The sequence below is a fragment of the Phyllostomus discolor genome, chromosome 7, assembly GCF_004126475.2.
Source record: "Phyllostomus discolor isolate MPI-MPIP mPhyDis1 chromosome 7, mPhyDis1.pri.v3, whole genome shotgun sequence".
NCBI lineage: Eukaryota > Metazoa > Chordata > Mammalia > Chiroptera > Phyllostomidae > Phyllostomus > Phyllostomus discolor.
In genome coordinates this window covers 26,266,366-26,288,994 of record NC_040909.2, presented here as the reverse complement: position 1 = coordinate 26,288,994, position 22,629 = coordinate 26,266,366, and the positions used below count along the sequence as shown (strand labels likewise).

Genomic DNA, 22,629 nt, shown 5'->3' with positions numbered 1-22,629 from the left:
GAGAATTTGCATGCTTAAGTGGAACAGAAATGGGAGAAATACACATTAAAAACAGGAGCAGTACGGGGAAATACATATTTCTAAATAAATACATGCAATCATAATAATCAAATATTTTGTTTTTACCTTAAATGTTGTCAAATGAGGAAGGACTACAGGCCATTTGACAGAAGAATTGTTTCTTATAATCCTGAAAATCTGTCCCCCGCCCCCCCCTTTAATATTGAAGAAACACACACCCAGGTTGCTGACGACTCTTAGAGAGCGGCTTGTGTTGTAGTTTTCGAGTTCTCGGCTGTGAACGAGTGCATATGTGAGGGCTGGCCGTGCATGCGCAAGCATGTACTTTGCCTGCATTAAATAAAATCGCAACACAACACCAAGTACATCCACTCATTCATGTGTGCCTGCAGTCCACCTCGAGGAGACTGAAAATATAAATACAAGCTGCTATTTTGGTGTGATCACACGAATATGGCAGCTTGTGTGTTTTTTTTTTCTCTAACATTTTAACACTGGGCAGATTGTCTGCATTAACACACACCCAAATCAATTCTGCTCTGAAATTGCTTGTAAAATCTTCCTTCCCTGAGGAATTTCTTTTTTATTTAAGTAAAAAAAAAAAAGGGCTTTGATAAAAAAAAGATACCAACATGTAGGACATCTTAAATTCATAAAGAGTGACAATCAAGTCATAGTTTAAGGAGTAGTGACAGTATTTCTCTCAATATGGACATTGTGGAGAAGACGGATTTTAAACAAATAAACAAAAAAATCCCCACCAAACAAACAAAGTTAACTTTGCAAAATCAGTTTTGAATAGCACTGATATAGAAACAATTTTCAAAGCAGTCTCATTTTAAGCTGCCTACTACAATGTAACACAATGACTAAACTTGACCAAAACCTCAGATAAGACTCATACACTGTAAAAATTTATGAACATTTCTTAAGGGCAGAGGAAGGAAATAAAAGTAAATACTTAGCATAGGCATATCTAAAAGTTCACTATCAAAAAAAATGCAGACATTCATATCATATACTATATAAAAGTATAACAACAATGAATTATCTACAGTGCCGGTCAACAGAACTTCATGTTCCATATCTATGCTGTCCCATACAATAGCCATTAGCAGTTGAAATATGGCTATGATGCACAAAGACTTTGTTTAAAATGTTTTTATCTTAATTAATTTAAACTTAAATAGCAACAGGAGCCTGGTGGGTATCAAATTGGACAGTGTATATCTATAGTTCTAAAGAGAACTTCAGCAATTATTAGTGAATCCACACAATATCAAATAAAGAGCTAAAAATAACTGAGGAAACAATACATGTCAGCAGCTTGGCTGATGTGTAAACTATAAACAAAAGGAAGCACTAGTTTAAGAAAGTTGGATATTTACAGATCTAACCATTTCATGGAGATTTAAGTAGGAAAGATTGTAATTAACTGATGAATGAGCTAGCTGCCTGAACTAACTGCAATAATGCTATAATAACTGCCAAAAATACCAAAAGCCAAAAAACCCAAAACTGAAGAGGACTAACAAATCCAATAGGCAATCAGATGAACTTTAAAACAAAAGATTTTATTTATTTATTTTTAGACAGAGGGGAAGGGAGGGAAAAAGAGAGAGAGAGAAATATCAACGTATGGTTGCCTCTCGCACACCCCCCACTGGGGACCTAGCCTGGCAACCCAGGCATGTGCCCTGACTGGGAATCGAACTAGCAACGCTTTGGCTCACAGGCTGGTGCTCAATCCACTGGGACACACCAGCCAGGGTGATAAACTTTTAAATATAGTCAAAGTTATAATGCTAAAAGTAAATTAAAAAATTTTAATCTTATAATGGAAGTCTGGAGAAGGGGAACATATCTGAAGAAGAGATGATACTATTTGGTAACAGCTTATAAATATGTTAATTTGCAAGTGATGTTATAAACACAATAAATATGCTTTTAGAATAGACCTCAATAGACCAAATAACAGACTCCTTTGGCATCTAATATGGAAATGATATTTTATTCTGAACTCAATACTTCCCATCATTTTAAATAATACTGAATTTCATTTAATATTACAACCTTTGAAGCATGAAAAAATTGGTTCAGAATGGACGATTCAAGCTCTGAATTAGAAATGCTGTAAAATGGAACTCCTTGATTTACCTTTTGATTATCAGTTTTTTTTTTCAGTAATAAAAATGAGAATAGTAACAACCTCATTAGGCTGAGATAAAGAACAATTAATTGAAATGAATACAAAACCCTTTGAGGCAAAAACGGGTTAGTAGAATAAAAGAATATTAAAATTAGTTGAAAGAGGAGATAATATTTAATACAGTGACATATTCAGATCAAATAAATTCAATAATGATGACAACAATGCAGCTCAGGAGATGAAATTATCTTGTTTAAACTAAGGACAGAAGGCTGATAACAGTATTTTTTTCAAGTGTGCTTATATCTCTGAGAAGCTCAAAGATTGTTAATACTAAAATAGTACAACTGATCATAAGTGATAAGATTCACAATCAATGAGCATTTCTTAAACATCGACTTGACTCTAAACAGAGAGACAAAACAAAATCAGGTTCCATGCCCTACAGGGGTTACCATGAGGTTTCAGAGATGAGAACTGGGTTGACGCCAGAGCTCTCGTACTTACTGTTTCTACTATAGCACCAGTTATGCTGGACTACAACATTTTTTACTGCTTTCTCGATTAGACTTTGAGCTTCTTAAGGGTCCATGTCATATTTATCTTGGCATCTCCAGTGCCTGGCACCAGGAGGAGATTAATATAAATATACTAAATATACTGGCAGATCAAATACCTTGGCAGGTCTAAATAAATATAAGACCGAACAAAATTAAGTAGTATCATCAAAAAGTTATTAAGAGGGAGCGGGCAGGAGAGGAGGGTACAGGGGGAATAAATTATGATGGGCAGAGCTTTGACTTGGAGGGGGTGAACACACAAAACAGTGTACAGATGATGTGTTGTAGAATTGTGCACCTGAAACCTGTATAATCTTGTTATACCTAATAAATCTTGTCACCTAATAAAGTCAATAAAAAAGAAAAAGTTATTAAGAAAATTCTACTAGAACACAGAATAGGCATAAAGTATTTACAATTGTAAAGAATGGAAAATGCTCCATTAGATTGGTGACGAACTCAGGCTTTGAAGGATGAATTGTCAGGAATCCGACAGGGAGGAGTGGGGGTTAGTAGCACTCCCAAGGCCAAGTAATGCAAAACACGGAAGATGGAAAGCAAAGCCTGTTCAGGGAACAATGCCGTAGCACTGGTCTGAAAGGGAACTGTGGAGGGACTTCGGGTGTTTTGTTCTGCATATGAGGAGGGCAGACTTGCTTCTCCATCCTAACGAATAAAAAGCTGAGTGACTGAAATCAGTAATTCTTCTTGGATCTATAAGAATGGGGAAGACAAAGGCAAACTGCTGTCCCCAAGACTGGAGAGACAGGCGAATACAGGGAGTCCCAACTCATTAGAGAGGCTCAGAGGTGGAAGCCAGCGCAGGGCAGGAAAGCAGGAACTATAAGGGACACATTACTGGGAACTCCGTGTAAACAACTCCGTGAGTTTAAAAACTCCAGGTGAACCCAGTCACAGAGGGGCCCATGATACTGTGAGGTTTACTTCTGGGAGCTCACAAGGGTCCCACAGTAATATCAGAGAAAGATCCCCTCAGTTGCCATTAGAGGGAAGGGAAAAGGAGCCACTGTGAACACAGCACCCTGTTCTTCTAAACAAGGCCTGCCCTCGGGAAAGGCTAGTCAACCAGAGCCGAACTCGCTGGGGTGTCATCAGGGCTGAACTGACTGGAGGGAAGGGGGAAACACCCGACTTCAGCAAAGTCCAGCCATCCCGTCCCATCTGAGCAAGGGGTGGGGGTGTTGTTGCTGAGACTGAGAAAGGCTTGTGAAGGCTGGAGTCCGGAGGCACAGGCTCATTAAAAGACTGAGACTTAATTACAGGACTAAAGAACACTTCCTCTCCCCTTCATTTTATCACCATCTTATTAAAGGCCTATTTATAGCAGTTCCTTTTACCTATACATTTTGTCTGACTAGCAAGAAAAAATTAGAAGACATACCAAAAGGTAAAAGCACAATTTGAAGAGACAAAACGAGCACCACAAGCCAAGGCAGATATATTAGAATTAGAAGTTAAGAAATTTTTAAAAATTATGGTAACCATGTAATGGGGGGATCACCCCTACCCCGGGAAATGGGGAGGGTGGAGAAGTGCTGAAAACAGTGCGTGTGTGTGTCGCCCCAGCAACGGGGATCACACACCATAACACAAAAAAAGGCATGCAACACTGGCACCAAAAACCAGGAAGGTGATTGGATGGGAGGGGCATACTCTCTCATCCACTTGTGCCCCGTGGGGGATAATGGGGGTCTTCAAGTGGTGGAGCATGTGCAAACAGTGCTTTCACTCCCCCATCCCCTGACTGGTGGATCTGCATCTGTGGGCTGAGTTTCTTAGAGCTGGGGACCCAGATGGAGGGATTCCAAGTGCCCCCTGCCACAGCATTCTAGGACTTGCCTGTCCGGGAGCCATCAGGTTTTGGGTAAGGGGGCAGGGAGAAGGATCTCAGGAGAAGGGCAGTGAGGAGGCCAGGGCAGGAGCTCGGGGAGGCTCAGCTGGTGGACTCAGAGATGCTTGGGGCACCATGTCCCTCAGCCCTTGTCCAGGAGGAAAGCCAGGTGGCTGCCCGCAACCAGTGGTCCTGCCTCTGGCGAGAGACCAGCAAGCCCCGTGCCCCACCCCCAGGCAGGGAGCCAAAGCAGCTGCCACTGACCAGTGGCTTGCACCTGGAGTGCAGGCACAGCAAGCCCCACACCCTTCCCTCAGGTGGGCCAGTGCAGCCAGGGAGAATCAGGCCCCAGGCCACTCCCTGAGCGCTCCAGGCCTGACTTGGAGCATTACAGGTACTGTGAGCAAGGCGGGTAAGAAGGGTGCAGTGGGGTGAGAAGAGATTAGGGCTGGCAGGTCCTGGGAGAAGGCCCAGCAACAAGCGAAGTGCCCCTCCCCCATGTGCAGAGCAATGGGAAACTGCTGTGGCAGCCACCACCAGCAGCTTGCTTGCTCTTCCGGCAGCACCAAGAAATCATATGTATATATGACTATAGATATCAACTCTATTTTCTTTCCACTGAACTCTGTCTCTAGAGTTATTGCCTATAGGTGGCAGGCAGTGGGACCCCACTGGTTATTTGGTTACAACTATACTAAGGGCTCACAGAAAATAGTAAGAGCACGTAAGAACAGATTGGCAATGTAAGCAGAGAGATGGAAATCCTAAGAAAGCAGCAGAAAAGAAATGCTAGATTACACTGTAACATGTGAAGAATGCCTTTGATGGACTCATTAGAAGACTGAACCTGGGTGAGGAAAGAATCTCTCAGCTACAGAATATATTGAGTCCTTGAATACTAAAAAGCAAGGAGAACAATGACTGGAATAAAAAAAAGAACAGAAAATCCAAAAATTGTGGGACAAGTATAACAGGTGTAATATACACTTAATGGGAATATCAAAAGGAGAAGAAACATATAAGGAACAGAATAAACATTTGAAATAATAATGGCTGAGAAATTTCCCAAATTCCCAAACCACAGATCCACGAAGCTTGGAGAAAACCGTGCCAGATAAAGGCCAAAAGAACAGCACTCAGGCTGTTCATGTCATTTTCAGACTACCAAAAAAAAAAAAAAAAAGTCATTAAAGGAGAAAAAAACTCTTACCCCAATATAAAAACTCTTATATCGGAACAAAGAATCACATCCAGCTTCTCAGAAACCATGTAAACAAGAAGAAAATGGAGTGAAATATTTAAAATGCTTAGAGAAAAATAAAACAACCCAGAATTCTGCACCTGTGAAATTATCTTTCAAAAAGGAGAAATAAAAATAGTCTCAGAAAGACAAAAATAGGGAATTTGTTATCAGTGGACCTAACAAGAAATAATTTTCAAAGTTCTTAAGTGAAAAGAAAAATGACACAGGTCAGAAGTTCAAATCTACATAAAAGAAGAATATAAGAAGGAATATATACGTAAAGGTAAAATAAAAACATTTACTTTTCTAATTTTTAATTAATATAACAATTTGATCAAAATAATAATACCAACAATGCATTCAACTATGTACCTATGTGTGTGTGTACATGCATGCACACATATGGATGTGTGTGTATATGTGTGTGTGTGTGTGTGTGTATATATATATATATATATATATATATATATCAGTGAAAAATTGACAGAAATGATAAACGGGAAGGAGGAATTAGGATTATTTTGTTATTATAAGGTACATGCACTGTCTGTGAAGTGGTATAGTGTATTTGAAAGTGGATTTGGTTTAGCTGAAATGTATACTGCAAATTCTAGGGCAGTCACTAAAAAGGTAAAAAAAGAAATACAACCAATTTGCTAAGAAAAGAGAGAAAAAATAATATAAAATGCTCAATTAATACAATGAAAGGCAGAAAAAGAAGACAGAAACTGGAACAAAGAATAGGGGTAACAAATAGAAACTAATAACAAACATAATGGATAATAATCCAGCTATATCTACAATGATTCTGAACATCAATGGTCTAAATGCACCAATTAAAAGATTGTACGCACAAATAAAAAAAAATAAGACCCAACTATATGTTGGCTATAAGAAACCCACTTTAAATATAAAGATTCATATATTGTACATTAAAAGTAAATGAATGAAGAACATACCATACTAACACTAATTAAAAGATAAAAAGTGCATTACATAATAATAAAGGGGTCAATTTTCCAAGAAGTCACAACAATCTTTATTATGTATGATTCTTAAGCAAAGAGCATTGGACTATGTAAGGAAAACAACTACTAAAATTACAAAGAGAAGTAAGAGAATCCTCTAACATGGCTGGCAATTTCAACACTCCACAGTTAGAACTAAACAGATCTGGAAGGCAGAAAATCAGAGAGGACACAGTTGAACTCAACAACATCATCAATCTGCTGCATGTGACTGACATCTATACATTCCCTCAAACAACAGCTGAATACACATTCCTCTCAAGTGTACAAGGAATAGTCACAACACAGGCCACATTCTGGACCATAAAACATACCTTAACATGTTTGACAGAATAGAAATGGTACAATGTCTGTTCTCAGACCACAATGTAATTAAATTAGAAATCAATAACAGAAAGGTAAATGGAAACCCTACAAGGGATCTGTGTGTGTGTGTTAAGAAGCAAGTCCATTCTTCTGAAGACCACAGAGAGACAAAGTTTAAGATTAAGCAAGTATTATGACTAGAAATGTGTTTTGAGAAAATAGGGCTGTTACCCATGAATAGTACCAGAAGAGACAGGTAACAGATCCACAAGAACAATTAAACAAGAGACCCAGGTAGGAGGTAAAAAGAACCTGAAACAGCAGTACAAATGGAGCAGAGCTGATGTGAGAAGACTACATACAATGACTCCCTAATTTGTATTTAAAACTATAAAATGTATATCCTCAATCTGTCTATTCTTAACCTTCTTTAGTTTATATCACTAACGTTACTCAACTTAGAATACTGCAAATGATCCATTCCTGCCTTCACCTTCACACCACTATTAGAGGAGCCAGAATTACCTTTCTAGATATGACACCCCTGCTCACTACCCTCTAACAGCTTCCCACTGCAACTGGAATGAAATCCACACTCCCTACTGCGGTCTATTGGACTGCTTGTCTGGCATCTGACCTCCTCTCAATTTCCCTATTTAAATCACTCTCCTCCAGCCATACCTGCCTTCCCGTTGTTCCTCTAAATACTGAGCTTATGCGTATTTTAACTGAGGGACTTGGCACCAGCTATTTCCTCTACCTGGGATGTTCTTCCCCTAGATCTTCACATGACTACTGGCTTCAAAAATTTTTGCATGTATCACCTCAAATGTCATCTTCTCAGAGATGCTTTTTTTGATCACTATTCCTAAAGCAGCCATTACCCCTAGTTATTTTATTACCCATCTTTCTTCATAGCAATTACTACCCTCTGCAATTGCCCTCCTTGTCTATACATGCGTATTGTGTCACTCTACCACCAACCCCCTACATTAAAATGGACATCCTGTGATAGCAGGACCATGTCTGCCTTATGCACCACTCTGTCCCTGCAATGCAAGGGATCCGCCTGGAACAGGGTAGACTATCAATAAATAGACACTGTGTAACGATCACTGAGCTGTACTTCCTTTCTTCTCCTATTGCATCAGACTGGATTGAAAACCATGGATTTTAGATCACGTAGTGCCTTAGAAAGACTGTATTACCTAAAGTAGTAAAATTATTCAAGGTATGCAGCTTTTAGGATTAGGCAATTTAGTGGCTTTAAAATAAGAATGATAGTTGTACCCTACAAGCTAAGTTACCTGACACAAAATATACAGTGAGATGACAAGGAAACTTACGCTAAATGTGGAGAGGCCCACAGGAGAGCCTTCTGGGAGGAAAGTTATGCAGCCTCCCCCACCTATGCAATGAATACAAGGCTTCCTGGCTGCCTTCTCTGAATCTCGGTTTTGCTAACTTAATTAAAATGTACCATTGGAAATACATTATAAGGAAAACAATTAGCCATATATGTGATACATATATATACATATACATTTTTATAAGAAAAATGCATAGAATATATGAACCCAAATAGTTATAAGAATACAGGTTCCAAGAAAGACATTCTAACACAGCAAAGCAAAAATGTTTGAGCTAAGTAACCAAAATGTCGAATAGGCCTCCAGTGCTGCTTCCTCCTTGGTCTGGCTATCAGAGTTTTATTCTCCTTTTCTTGTTGGCTATTTTTTTTAACCAGCCTGCCCATGTGGCCTCTGAGTGTGTCCATTTCCATCTAATAACAGTGGAGAGATGGATAATCATCCTTATTAGCCACTTCGGGCTGAAGCTGTCAAGTTTTCTAAGACAACTGCCTCACGTTTTTTAAAAAAAGGGATACCGTTACTGCTTGGTTAGCAATATATACCTTGAGTTTTGTTTTTACAGGCTCGTTTTACTGCCATTGATTTCCTAGTGTCTTAAATGACTGATGAGGAAATTTATTCTTTTTGTTTTATTCAACAAGCATTAACTGAGCGCCTCCTGTCACCAACACGATGGCATTCTGCTTTCCGAGACTGATACTGGAGACGTCAAGCACTACTCCCGCGCCTCTGAGGGTAGCTTCCCTATAACTGGTTACTCCTGGTAACTGGATAACTCATGCTCATCAAAACGATACCATACCTCCCACCCCCATCGACTATCGCCAATTTTCTAAGATTTGGTTGTACTCATGATTCCTCTGAATTATTTTCATTTTAAAACAAATTTCATGCATTAAATATGATAACCTTAATAGTAGCCCATGTCATCGGATTATCTGTGCTTAGATCTGGAAAGAGAGGAATATCAGAAAGCCAGGCGCCTCAACACTGCAATAGATCTGGCAGGAGTTGAACTAAGCGTAGGCAGACAGGCAAAGCTCAGACAGACAAAAGGGCTCAGAAGGTACCAGAGATATATGACTCTGCACATACCTGGCTCATCCTAGACCCCCACGATTAAACCAAATTTACTAACATGTATGCTATTGCTTACAGTTTAAAGTATGAATGTATCTCATTTATAACTATTACAACATATACTCATTCATTTATAGAAATACTGTGAGGTGATTACTATCATCCCCCTTTTACAGAGCAGTACACAGAGGAGAAAAACATTCATTGAAAGTAATTTGCCTAAGATTATAGCACATGTTGCTAGAACTTATTTGAGGCTCTTGCTACACAAATTCCATGTACTTCTTACTACTCAACCCAGAGAAATAAAGTTAATGTACAAAAAGTTATGGATATTGACTGTATGCTAAATAAGAAACTACTTTTTCACATGGTAAACACTGAGCAGACTGAGAGAAGAGGCTGTTTGTAGATCTCAGTGGCTTCAAGGTGAACAGAAATAAGGAGGGTAAAAATAATAGTTGTCATTTTAAAAAGTAATTTGGTTAGAAAGGAATTCAAAGGTGTAAAGCAAGAGATAAATCTTTCTAGCAATATCAATATTATGAATACATAACGTAACCTTAATCATAGCATATGATTCCAAATAATTATTGGAAATTGAAAAATGATTAAATATTATTTTAAGAGTATAATCATTATAAATATAATAATTTATTTTGAAAAAGGACACACAGAAATCTGTATTTTAAGAACAGAAAATGATAGTTATCATCAAAACTTGGACAAAATAACTTTGTTATTAACACCAGGCTCCTCTATGGACGTTGAGTTTTGCTAAAACACAAAAAGGTAACACTAATTTGAATTATTGAAAGTAATTTAGAGATAGTTCTACATACGTTCTTGTGACATCCTGGTCAATCATTGATCGAAGTTCTTTATCTTGGAAAAATTTGTTCCAAAGACTCTGAAATAAGGAGAACAATCTATTTAAAATATTCTCATACCTTTGCTTGACTTTTATTATCTCAATTTAATAATTTAAATGATAGCATTTATCCTTCTCTGAGCTATTTCACATTGCAGATAGGAAACCTGAAACTGGAGTAATTTTTATTAAAATCTAGTTTACTCCCTGAAATACATCCTTATTCCAACGTTTATTTTTCCAGTGATGTTAACTGTGTATGTTTAAATTTTTTCCGCATATAAAGTGGGTGATACTTTTGCTGTTATACACCGCTACTACTCCCTGCAACAACACAAGGGTCTGCTTGGATTAGAGCAGGGCCACAGCCCAGCTGATCCCAGTGACCTGACCTGAATTCCCAGTACTCTAAGAAAGACATGCAATGTTTTCTACAAAGCTTGGTCTTCTAATCAAATAGATTTTTATGTACTTTCCAAAATGTGAATTTAAGTAAAGCTTTAAAATTTACTCAACAATATTTTATGCTGCTATACCACAGACTATGTTATAATCATTATATGTATCAGAATAAAGAAATGTTAATATTACATATTAACTAGAAATTTTTTCTGGTAGCACAGGAACTAAGATTTAGAGCAGTAATTAAAAAAGTTATACAACACCTGTAAAGTAGTAATTATTCCTATTCTTCCTGAGAATATGAGTGAAGATAGGCCTAATCTTTCTGATCTTAGAAAAAGTTCTTCATGGACTCACTACAAATGGTTTCCTTTCTTCTTGTGAGTTAGTCTGACCAAGTGGACCCTTCTCTATTTTCATCATCAAGGGAGGTTGTTCTCCCTGCTCCCTACTGCAACCCTTGATAAAACAGTTCCATCCTCTTTTTATGCTTTTCTTTTTCTCCCCTTAGCTGTTACAGATTCCCTCAGGACTCCTTTGTAGTCCACTCCCCGGAAATAGAGCATGCACTTCCTACAACATGGTATGTCCATAGCAGGAAATAGATTCCATCAGGTTTTAGGTGGGATAATGTGCGGGGTTCAAAAAAATAGCTACTTTTATGGTGACTGATAACCAGCTGACAAACATATTAAAGACGAACTTTACCCCTTCATCCTGGGAAAGGGGATTATTGATCATCAAGTCCTGCTGGCCCACGACCTTCCTTGGGTTTGTGATGTGCTGGTAAAGAAAGAAAGAAAACACATAAAGATCAGAGGCCACTGGACGTGAAAGCATACATTTGAAAACAATTATGTTAATTAAAGTACAACTCACTATTTCTTTGATGTTGCTATACCATGCTCTTAATTCTTTACTTTTACTTATCCACTGACTTTTATCTTGAGGAAGAACACAAAGAAATAGCTGTCAAGAGAAAAAAAGAGGAAACTTCTATAAAAATCATAAGAAGTAAATGTGAAACTATGTCAGCCAGAATCACCTGAAAATTGAGATATTCATATTCCTGGTATTTCATATTCCTATCATTGCAATTCTTGATCAATTACATTTGGAGATATGTAAGAAATACTTATTTGGACAATTCAAAATGTGAACAAAGGCCAAGACAAAAAACAAACTCAAGATCCCAAAAGCTACACCACAAAATGTAATCAACCTTCTTTTCTGATTTTTATTAAAAATGAACAAAAAATTCATTGAGGTTCAGGTATAATTTTGACTTTGCAGTCCTGAATTGCCATGCTAGTGAAGTGGAGAAGTACCATTTTGGGGGAAAGAGAGGACATTAACAAGATAAGGTCCAATGAGTAATTTCAAGGTTCAGATTTGTCCTCCAAGAAGCAGGTGAAGGACAGAGAAGAGCAATCTGAGGACACAGCCTGAGAAGTGAAGTCATTCCTTTACAGCAGAAAATTTAATTTACAACTAGCAATCTGCTTATGAAAATAACAAGCATTCTTAAAAAGACAAATCTGATTTAATTTCGTTTTATACAACATTAAAATAAATCTGGATTTGAGTTTATTTTCAGCAAATGAAGGGTACTAAAAGTTAAACAACAAAGAATGGGGGGGTGAGGCACAAATATTTGTATACAAATTTCCATCAGTAGGTCTCCTGCCTTTACTGCCTGCATCTAACGGAAGAAAAATGTATTTTAATTATTAAATCTAAATTATTAAATCTAAAACTGTCCAATACATCATGTTTTCTTACTGTCTTCACTTGCACACTCTGGATGCTCAAAGCATGCAAATCTACCCTAGAAAATTTTCAACAGAAATCATTTTAGAAATGAGACAAACCTAAATTAATTCATTTTAAGAGAAACAGGGACAGTATTTCCAAGCAATTAAAAAGATAATTGCAGATTATTACTAGTTTTGCTAACCAATGGCCCTTTCTCTTGGAAAGACATTGACCTGATTTCCTTCCACTTCTTGCTGCCCTACAGTTTGTGTTCATAGTGAAAGAGACATAAAAATTCTTTTCTACCTGCTATTTATGAAGAAAAAAGGGAAGATGACTAAACGACCGCACAACATATAATAGGAACCTGAAAGTTAATCCCCTCTGTTCCTGCCCAGCATCTGGGATCTCTGCAAAGCCTGTGGGGACTGTAAAGGTGTTGCTCTGAATTCTGGCAGCATCACATGAGATGAGAAGACAGTTTATTTCAAAGGACTCCTTTACCACTGCCGGTTACTCAGAATTAAGGTGCTTCAACCTCATCAGTAAATGTCCTATGAAAGATAAATATGGATGGCCAAAAAATCGAGAGTGAAGTCTCTTGGAAAATGCAGTGACCCCTGCATGGGTGGTCTTCCAGGGCATCAGGTAATATGCTGATATACTGCAACCACAAACTGTAAATAAATATTTTCTTCTTACCTTCCAGCAAATGCTGCGGAACCTGCTGCTTCTCAGCTGCCCATTAATCCCCTTCTGCCTTATTGTTGCCAAGTAATTGTTGTTTACAAATAGTTCCTCCCATTCTTTCCTATATGCAAGAAACCAAAGCATGGGGATCCTTTTGTTAAAATTCTGCTGCTTGGAGGGAAGTGCTACAGGAAATTAGTTTTAAATAAGTCTAAGAAACGCAACTTTTAAAACGTATAAATTTAGTTGTGCACTGTTTCTGAATGCATGACTGTCTTTTTGGACAGAGTTCTTCTGTAGATTTAATGAATATGTAGATCGCTATAATTATGCCAGCTACTGAAATACATAATGTCTATGGAGGCTATTCCGTTCCCTCTAAAATGTTGATAGTGCAGTTCAGTGAATAGACAAGATAAAAATTGAATATTAATACAAGCTTATGACTGCTTTAGCCATTGACAAAGACATACATGCTCCAAAAACACACAATGAAAAAAGTGTATTGTTGGTTTTGTTGGATCTACACATGAAATATCTGTTTAAATGAACCCATTTCTCTTTAATGTCAGGTTGGGCAGGTAAATATAACAGAAGACTACTTTCTTTAACTTTTAGTGCTATTTACTGTTAAAATCTCTGCAACTTCTTTCTACATGATCAGTTTTAAAATTTTAACAGGTGCAGGCAAATTTGAAAAAAAAATCAAAAAATCAAAAAGCCTCACTGTAAAAACTGTTACAGGCAAGCTTGAGTACCTTGCAGTACCTATGGCTGAGTAGATAAACAACTGAAATATGCCTCCCAGGCACGCAGACACCAGGGGCCTAACACCTGTGCCTCATTAATATACAAGTAAATCTGCTCTACTGGGAAACAATTGGAAATTAATTGTCCCAAACCATTTACTGAGTTTGAATAAAGGAAGTAGACTTACATTCCCGGCATCCTGCACCAAACTAAACATCAAGAATCATTTGTCAACAGTTGAGGCAACTGAGTACAGCTTTATTAAATTTCTTTCAGATATCATAATGCTGCAAGAGACACATAATTTCAAATTTTTAAATCAAAGCTAAAAGCCCAGCAGTCTCTTCAGAGATTTTAGAAAAAGAAAGGCCCTAAAACCTCAATCATTCTTCCACATACACGTGCAGCTGTCACTGACCAGACCCTGCTCCTGCTGAGAAAGGGCAGCCTTCCCCGCTATGCGGTCTGAGGCAGGGCAACCTAACCAACTGTATACCTGCAGCTCAAAAACCAGGCTGTGGCACCCGCTGCATCTTCTCCACAGTTCCCCAGAAGAGTGACCAAGACAATGGCGTGGAGTCCCCTACCGTCACAAGCAGGACAACTTCCTGCCTCAGCCCTGGGGCATGATCCCCAGTCACACAAAGCCTTTGTCAGCAGGGCCTTCTCCATCAGGATGCTGAGAGGGACACTCACTCCAGAAATACCTTCCCACCGCAGCTCTGTGTACCCTTCCTACTCTCATCGCTGCATTTGTAAGAGAAATAGTACTTTATGTATCTTAATTTGCACTTGTATCGTTAATGAAACTGAACATTTTTATGCTTTTGGGTCATTATCTTTTTTTTTTTTTTTAAATAAACTTCCTTTCCTGTCTTTTGCCTATGCAAAGCAGTATAGGATAGTGGTTGAGAAAACAGACATCAGAACCACACTCCAGGGTCAGAAAGGAAGCTGTGCATCCAGAAACAGTACACAGTTCTCTGGCTACTTCACTAGATGTGTGAGCATAAGCAAGTTACTCAACCTCACTGAGCCTCTGTTTTATCACCTGTAAAATGTAACAATAATGACAGCATCTCCCTCTAAGGATTACTATGATGATAAAAATATGAGATAGGGCCTCAGAAGGGTGCCCAGCATATTATAACATTAAACAATTAATATTATTAATATTACAATAATGCTTTTATTATACTATGCCTTATCACTGGTCCAAGAGAGTGGTTTTTCATACATTGAAGACATTGCACCTTTGCCTGCCATATATATGTATGTATTTTTAACCCAATCATCTTTATTCTTCTCTACCCTGAAGCTTTTTAATATGTATTAATTTGTAATATAAACATAACATTAATTTCTCTTGATGATCTTTCCATTGTTTTCATGCTTAAGTAGTTCTTAGCTGCTCCAAGTTCAAAGAAATATTCACTGAAATCTTAGTCTTATAAATTACTTTAGTCTGTTTGTATTACCTATAATATTTAAAATATATTATTACCCATTTCCCAACAATTTCACATATATTATCCATCTCTCTCACTGTTCAGGTTTTGTTTTTACCCAGTTTTTAGTGACACTCAAAGACAAGATCAGCAGTGAGTACACAGAACGTTACAGGAGTTCATCTCAGAAACTGCGTGTTTACACAGCTTGTGGTCTGAGAACAAAATGCAGATTTCAAATGTATTTTAAATCCAAGAGGAATCAGAATTTGTGAGAGATGATGCAGTTCCATGGCCTGAAAACACCGATACATCCCAGATCAGAGATGGAAGGATGAGGCAATGACTCCCCAGCCTCTTGCAAAATCAGCTTCTATTCACAGGTACTGTGAAACTAGACCCAGCTGGTGGCTAGACTCACTGCCATCTTGTGAAGTTCAGCAGCCTTTTAAGGTCAAGTTACATAGTACTTACGCAATGAATGATAATCATTTGTTAGCTAAAATGAGATCCTGTGCCTTGATTTACGGTGCTGGTAAAGAGAAAGGAGACTGAGGCGCATGAAATGGGAACCCAATCTCTGAAATTCACAATCATTTAAATTTATTCATGGCTACTCATAGTTCCAATTAGGGTATAACATCTCAAAGTGATGAAGAGCTCTAACGACAGAGCAACATAAAGACCACAAGATAACCTACTGATTGTCTTTCTCGTATATGGAAAAGTGTTTTGTTAATAACTATGATACCAAATATATGTAACAAACATATAGTGCCTACTATGTGCTTACAACTTGGAGATATTTTCTAAAAAGAATAAAGATAAGGGAGTAGATGTATGTGCAAACCAATAACAATAGATACAGTGGTCTGGTAGTACAGAGGAGGGAGAAATAGTTCTATACCTAAATATTAAAACTCAGTGTAGAAGATAACAACTAGCAGCACTGTGAGCACCGAAATGCTGTATCTAAGAACTGGGCTGTCATTGGTTCATCGGACCCCAAAGGGTAGGATGTTGAAAAGTTTAGCCCTCTGGGGGGAGTGAGCTGCTGCATTTGGAAGAAAAGATGGGGAAAGGGCAGTAAGTACTGAGGGGCCAGTGGTGAAATTTTCAGTTTAATTAACAAAAAATTAAAAAAAGGTAGTTGCTAAACTTTGTCTTATATTTTTAAAAAACATAGTGTACCTGTAATAGCAAAAAAATGGCAATTATACTATTAAAATGCTTAAAAATCCATCTGTCATAACACATGATTTTAGATATATCACTTTTAACCTCTAAAACAACACTCCCAGGGTGTCTATTTTTAATCCTCTTTATAAGTGAGGAAACTAAGGCTCAGAAAAAGTAAATATGTTGTCAAGAGGAAAAAAGAAATGAGAAGTAGCTGAAGCATCTCCCTGGAATAACAAGGAAGACAACACTATAGGCGAACAGGATACTCCAGACATCGAAGACAAAAATTGCCCCTGGCGACAAAGCAAGATTAAGTGTGCCCTTATACTTTCTTCCTTAGATTTTTAGTTTTTGAACATCAAATCCAAGGGTATAGAGAAAAATTTTCACCAGTTGGACTGGGAAGGTAAGGCAACAGCTGCTGTGAGTGGTTAAGGACTTCCACGCACATTTAAAAGTGTAAATACCTCAGATGGAACAGATGAGACCTGGGCTTTGAGGACTCTCTTGACATAGCACTATTGCCATCTAGTGGCAATTACTCTGCCTTGCAGGCACTGGGTCCCTGAAAACATAACCAGCATCTCAGCAGAGAGAGGCAGTAATGGTTTCCTTTCTCAAGCCAATGTTAATGTATTAGTAATGGCTGCCTTGGAAATGCTGTGTTGAGGAGGATTCTGAGCCTACTTCTGTGCTCCTCAGAAAACATTGTTACTAATTAAAAATGCTGGCCATAAGAACTGCAATCATTTCTAAGTAAATGAAATCAACTTTTCAGCAGCAGCAATTGATGCCTTCCTGCTAAGACCTACTCCAGGTAGTTAAGCCTCCTGCAATAGTTTAAAAACAGCAACATGGAAATTAACTAGAATATGCAGAGAATAAATACAGCTGATGATCATAAGGAACTATCTCATTCTAACTATGTACTTTAAGGTAGTATTTTCCAAGCTATGAACATTAGTATGAAACTAGCTGAAATCTTCTAAATATAATTGCTTAAATATTTGTGTGACCTACATAATGCATAAGTGGCAATTTATGTGGCCATACTGGGCTAGAAAATTTCTGAATCATTGTCCCAAGTGATGATACACTAGGGAAAACATTTTATAATGTGTATTTAATATGACAGCTTCTACTCCATTTTCAGGCATTATTTGGACAGGTGTGAATATCTCTATGGGTCTAAAACTTATTCCACTATTCTGGAAAACTTAAGAAATCCAAACAACTACAGTAATCAAAAAGAGCTCAGTGACTACATAGAGTCTAATTCTTAGAATCTTCAATACTACTTGGTTTAGGGAGGCTAGCTACTTTGGTTTTTACTGATAGTGAAAGCTGCTGAAAGCAGAGAAGGTGTTATCTCTGGGGAAGCTCAACAAATCACAGAGGACGGGAAAGGAAGAGAGGGAGGACTCCAGTTTCCGGCTGTCAGAGAAGTGTCCCACGGGGCAGGATGCTGGGGGAGTTCTCAGAGACCACTGTGTAGTTTACAAGCTTGGCTGGTTAACCACGATCATCTCATTTTTGAGGTCCGACTAGAACCACAGTAAAACCAAAGGCCCAGGGCAAGATGAAGGTGATCCTGAGGCAGGATAAGCTCAGAGTCAGATGGGGAGAACGTTTGAAGGTGAGGAAGTGCAAGGTAAAAAAAGTGAACCTGATGCAAAAAGGTTTATACGTTTTTATAATCCTAAAGTACATGCCAATATTTGAAAGACTACCCTATTATTATCATATTTGCTTTATCAAATGCAGGGCAAAAAGAAATAATAAATTTTTAATCTGTTTCTAATCTGTCTAGAAACATAGTGGAAGATTTCCATTAAAGAAGGACTACAGCATAATTCCAGTAGTCCACGTAGAAGAGTAGGTAGCTTTATATGAGTTTAAAGGAATAATTTAAAAATATTATTCGAATACAACAGGGAACATCTAAAGGAAAAATCAATGGAAATATGAGAAGTGTAAATTAGGTATGTCAGCATCAGACAGCAAAATGTGGCACCAGATATGGGTAAGCTACAACACGAGGACTGCAGGTGCCAAGATCAGCCAGACAAACACTGATGTTATCTATAATTACCTCGTTTTTAGCTTAAATCACAGGTAATGAGGGAACTCGGAGACTCTAAAAGGCAATTAGAAACTGTACTGGCTTTTTTGCTTCCTGTATCAGGAATTTTTAAAAACTTACTTTTATTGAAAGCTTTTTTCCTCCATAATGAAACATTAGGGCATATCACTTATACATATAAATAAACATAAAAACAGAATGCACAATTGCTCACAAGCTTAAAATGCATTTCTTTCTATGCCTAGGCAGAGCATGTTCTTATATGATGAGCCTCCACTGAGACAAAGGCAATAGTTCAGTTTGTTAGAGTAATTTATGATAGTGTTTTGATTCAGGTTTGGACTTCTTTGAGTTGAAAAATCTTGTGCTTCCACCTCAATACACAAAGAACTGAGCAGGCAACAGTTTCGGACTGTCAGATGTAATATTTTTTTTCCTTCAAAATGTAGTTTTTAAGAGCTTCTAAGTTCAGTGTCATATTAAAGTGGGTAAACTCAACAAACAGACTTCTTAGAAAAGGCATCAAGAAAAGCTGTATCATCAGGTTGTGAAAAATGAAGCATACAATAAAGGTGCATAATCAAAGGATCGGCACTGGCAAATGAGTTGGGAAAAGGATCCTGTACCAGATGTCTATGAAGTTGTCTGAAACGAGTATCTTTTATAGTCCATGGTTTACTATGTTTCCTATCTAATTAATTTTTAAAAATTCCCTTCTCTAGACACCGCCTTACAGACCTCCCCCACTTTCTTCCTGTTCCCAGCCCATCACACTTATCTTGCTATTTGTGGGAACGAGCATGAGCTTGGTATCTCACTTTCTGTATGGAAAAGAATTTGCCACACATTCTATAATGTACGAAATACCATAAGGGAAATGCAGAAGAACAAATTATTTGGAAACAGGCATTTATTTTAGCAAAGTCTGATATCCTAATAAAAGTCCATTGTATCTCTTAAAGCATGTTTTCCAAGACTGGGTTGACTTATAAGGTATTGTACCCATAGAAACAAATATACTCTTGAAATAATTTCTCTTAAAAAGATTAAAATGGATTACATTTTAACTGAATCCACCATTCATGAGATAACTTCCAGATCAGCACTATCCAAGAGAACTTTCTGAGATGAGAGGAATGTCTGTATTTGACTAGTCCAACTGAAAGGCTACATATTTTATTTTATTTTATTTTAATTAATTTAAATATAAATTTAAGTAGTCTCACGTGGCTAGTGGTTCTCATACTGGACAGCAAAACTATTTCAAGGATGATGAACCATTCTAATACATGTTCAATCTTTAAAATAACAACTATAAAGGTTCAAGGGATATAACAATAGATACACACATATCATGCTTTTGGGGAAAGAGGACATGTTAAAAGTTAAATAACAAGTGCTTAAAAAATCAAGGTAATTTCAAAGAGTTGCAGCATGATACATAATTAATACTAAATGAATGGTGCTACTAATGAGATCAGATACAGATGTGATAGGTTATTTTAATCTTTTTTTGTCTCCCAGTTTGTGTTTTTGTCTCTACCATCACTCTCTGCCCCTTGCTTAGTCCCACCTCCCTCTTCTCCCATTCACACATACACGAGAAAGTTAGGAAAGCAAATCTTTAGTGATGGCAGTGATACATTTGTTAGTTATCAAAAACGATCACTACTGAATCACAAGCCAATATAACCATACTCAGCAATGAACTGGTTCAAAGATCCAGGAAATGATCATTTTAAATGAAGACAAATGGGCAATGTGGTAAAATAAACTTTAGTTTAAGATCAATATGTAGTTTATAATTTGTTTGGATTAGTGTGCCTGGGAAGTCAATTTCACATGGGTCTCTGAAACAAAAAGGAAATGTCCCTACCCAAGGCCTACTAGAAAATCATTTATAATTAAACATTTTTTAAAATCTCACTCATTTAAAAAAAAAACCTTGCCTCATCTACCCAGTATGATGAAGAGCCAATCTATACCTTTTACTTTTTCTCAACACAAAATGTTGCGAGTATCAAAACATTTGTAAGATGTAAAGGAATTTTTGCCCAGATGTGGCATACATTAGGAGAATGTTTAGCCATTTGCCCGCACATTAAACAATCCCACACTGCTCTGCTTTCGGAGCTCTGCGTTCTGTTTTTCACGGCACTTCTCTCACGACCACACGTGTTGGGCTACCAGCGCCCAGTCCCTATGATGGTTATATAATTAGCTTTTAGAAATTCTAAATCTCTACTGAACTATCATTTGCTCAGTTCAATTTGTCTTTTTAAAAATGAAGACAACAAACTCGACCTTAAACTGTTATACATTCTAGATTCACTTCAATATCACAAACTATTATACAATCTTTTTAATTAAAAAAAAAAGAAATAAAACTAAGTAAAAGCAGAGTAAGGATGGAAAGGGCCCTCCTGTGACTAAATAGACTTTAATCAACTTTCTTGCCACTCTAATATTTTCCATCTGTTTCTAAGTTTCTGATGGTATTCTAGATGGCTAAAGTTATTGGAAATTTGACCTCTAGATAACTGATGTGTTACTGTATATCCAAAGAGAAGGGGGAAAATCTCTTTTCTAATACTGGTTTTGGGGGTGGAGGAGAGGGCTGGGGGAAGTTCTGAAACACAGAAACCAGGCGTGCGGAGACCTGCTTTGCGTCTGTGCTGTTTCCCACGGCGGCTGGGACAATGGTGGGAGTAGTATTTTTATTACTGATTTTTTTTTAAACAGTTGCTCTGCATCACGGGGAAAGATGAAACATTTTCTCATGACCTCTTCACCCATATTAAATTGTGTCATAAAAATTCCTGTGTTAGTCAGAAGTATTCTCCACTGCTGAAGTTTTATCTTATTTGGGTTCATCTACTTCAAAAGAACCCAGATCTAGTCCTGACTTCATAAAAGGGCCTGCTGTCATTTTGTTATTTGCTATTCTGTTATCCATACAACTCAGTGACTCGGATTCCAAATGCATGCCACAAAAATTTAATTATATGACCAGAGACATCTTTATGAACCCAAGAGATGTTTCCATAAAGCTGCTACTTTATGGAAACACGGAATGCTACTATAAAACTGAAAATTAGGACCATAGGAAAATTCTCATTTTTCTACAGAGTCTTTAAAGACACTATGATTAGGAGTGGCATCTAGAGATAGAGACGCAGGGTCCTCCTCTCTCCAGGCTCCAGCGACAACCCAGGTGGCAGCAGGAGAGAGAGAAATGGGAGCAGTGTTAAAAATGCCTAAGACACCACTCTGGCTTCATTTATTGACCCTGCGCTGCTCCCTCCACCCTGACCCAGTCTCTCCTGTGGAAAAACAGTCCCTGTTCAACCAGCGTAGTCAGAATACAACAGAGGAGCAGACTCCGGGTGTGGCCAGGGGTTAAGGTGAAGAATTGCAAGCAAACGATAGCAGTTAGTTTGGAGATTATAAGCTTATACTGTGGACTGAACAAAACCCAAATAATGAGATATCTGTGCCAGGTTCAGTGATGGCAGAGCTCCCTGGCTCAAGAGATCTTTAAGATCTAGAAGCACATTAAAAACCTGTAATGAGAGTTAAGAGATGGAGTTTCACTATCCTGATTTGCTTCGAATGAGTTGAGACACTCGGGCATGTCATCAGAATTACTTTCCTAATCCGAAAAAGCAGCTTGGAATACAATCTTTGAAACTCCCTGAGAATATGTCAACCAGACTAAACTACTTCTATATCTATCTCGGAACACTGCATCTATAATCATGGAATGAAAACTATGTCCATATGTTCAGATAATACTAGGATGTCTTTTAAATTTCAAATACTCCCTCATTAGTAGG

General features: G+C 37.7%; 1 protein-coding gene across 1 annotated transcript in view; it reads right to left on the bottom strand.

Moving 5' to 3' along the window:
- Window positions 1-22,629, bottom strand: part of TBC1D5 (TBC1 domain family member 5) — a 482,939-nt gene that overhangs the window by 207,656 nt on the left and 252,654 nt on the right. Inside the window, exons 6-9 of the mRNA XM_028518682.2 lie at window positions 13,343-13,451; window positions 11,765-11,854; window positions 11,594-11,668; window positions 10,455-10,522 (exon numbers count right to left, since the gene is read on the bottom strand). Coding sequence (XP_028374483.1) covers window positions 10,455-10,522; window positions 11,594-11,668; window positions 11,765-11,854; window positions 13,343-13,451 — 342 coding nt within the window. The remainder of the gene's footprint in view (window positions 1-10,454; window positions 10,523-11,593; window positions 11,669-11,764; window positions 11,855-13,342; window positions 13,452-22,629) is intronic.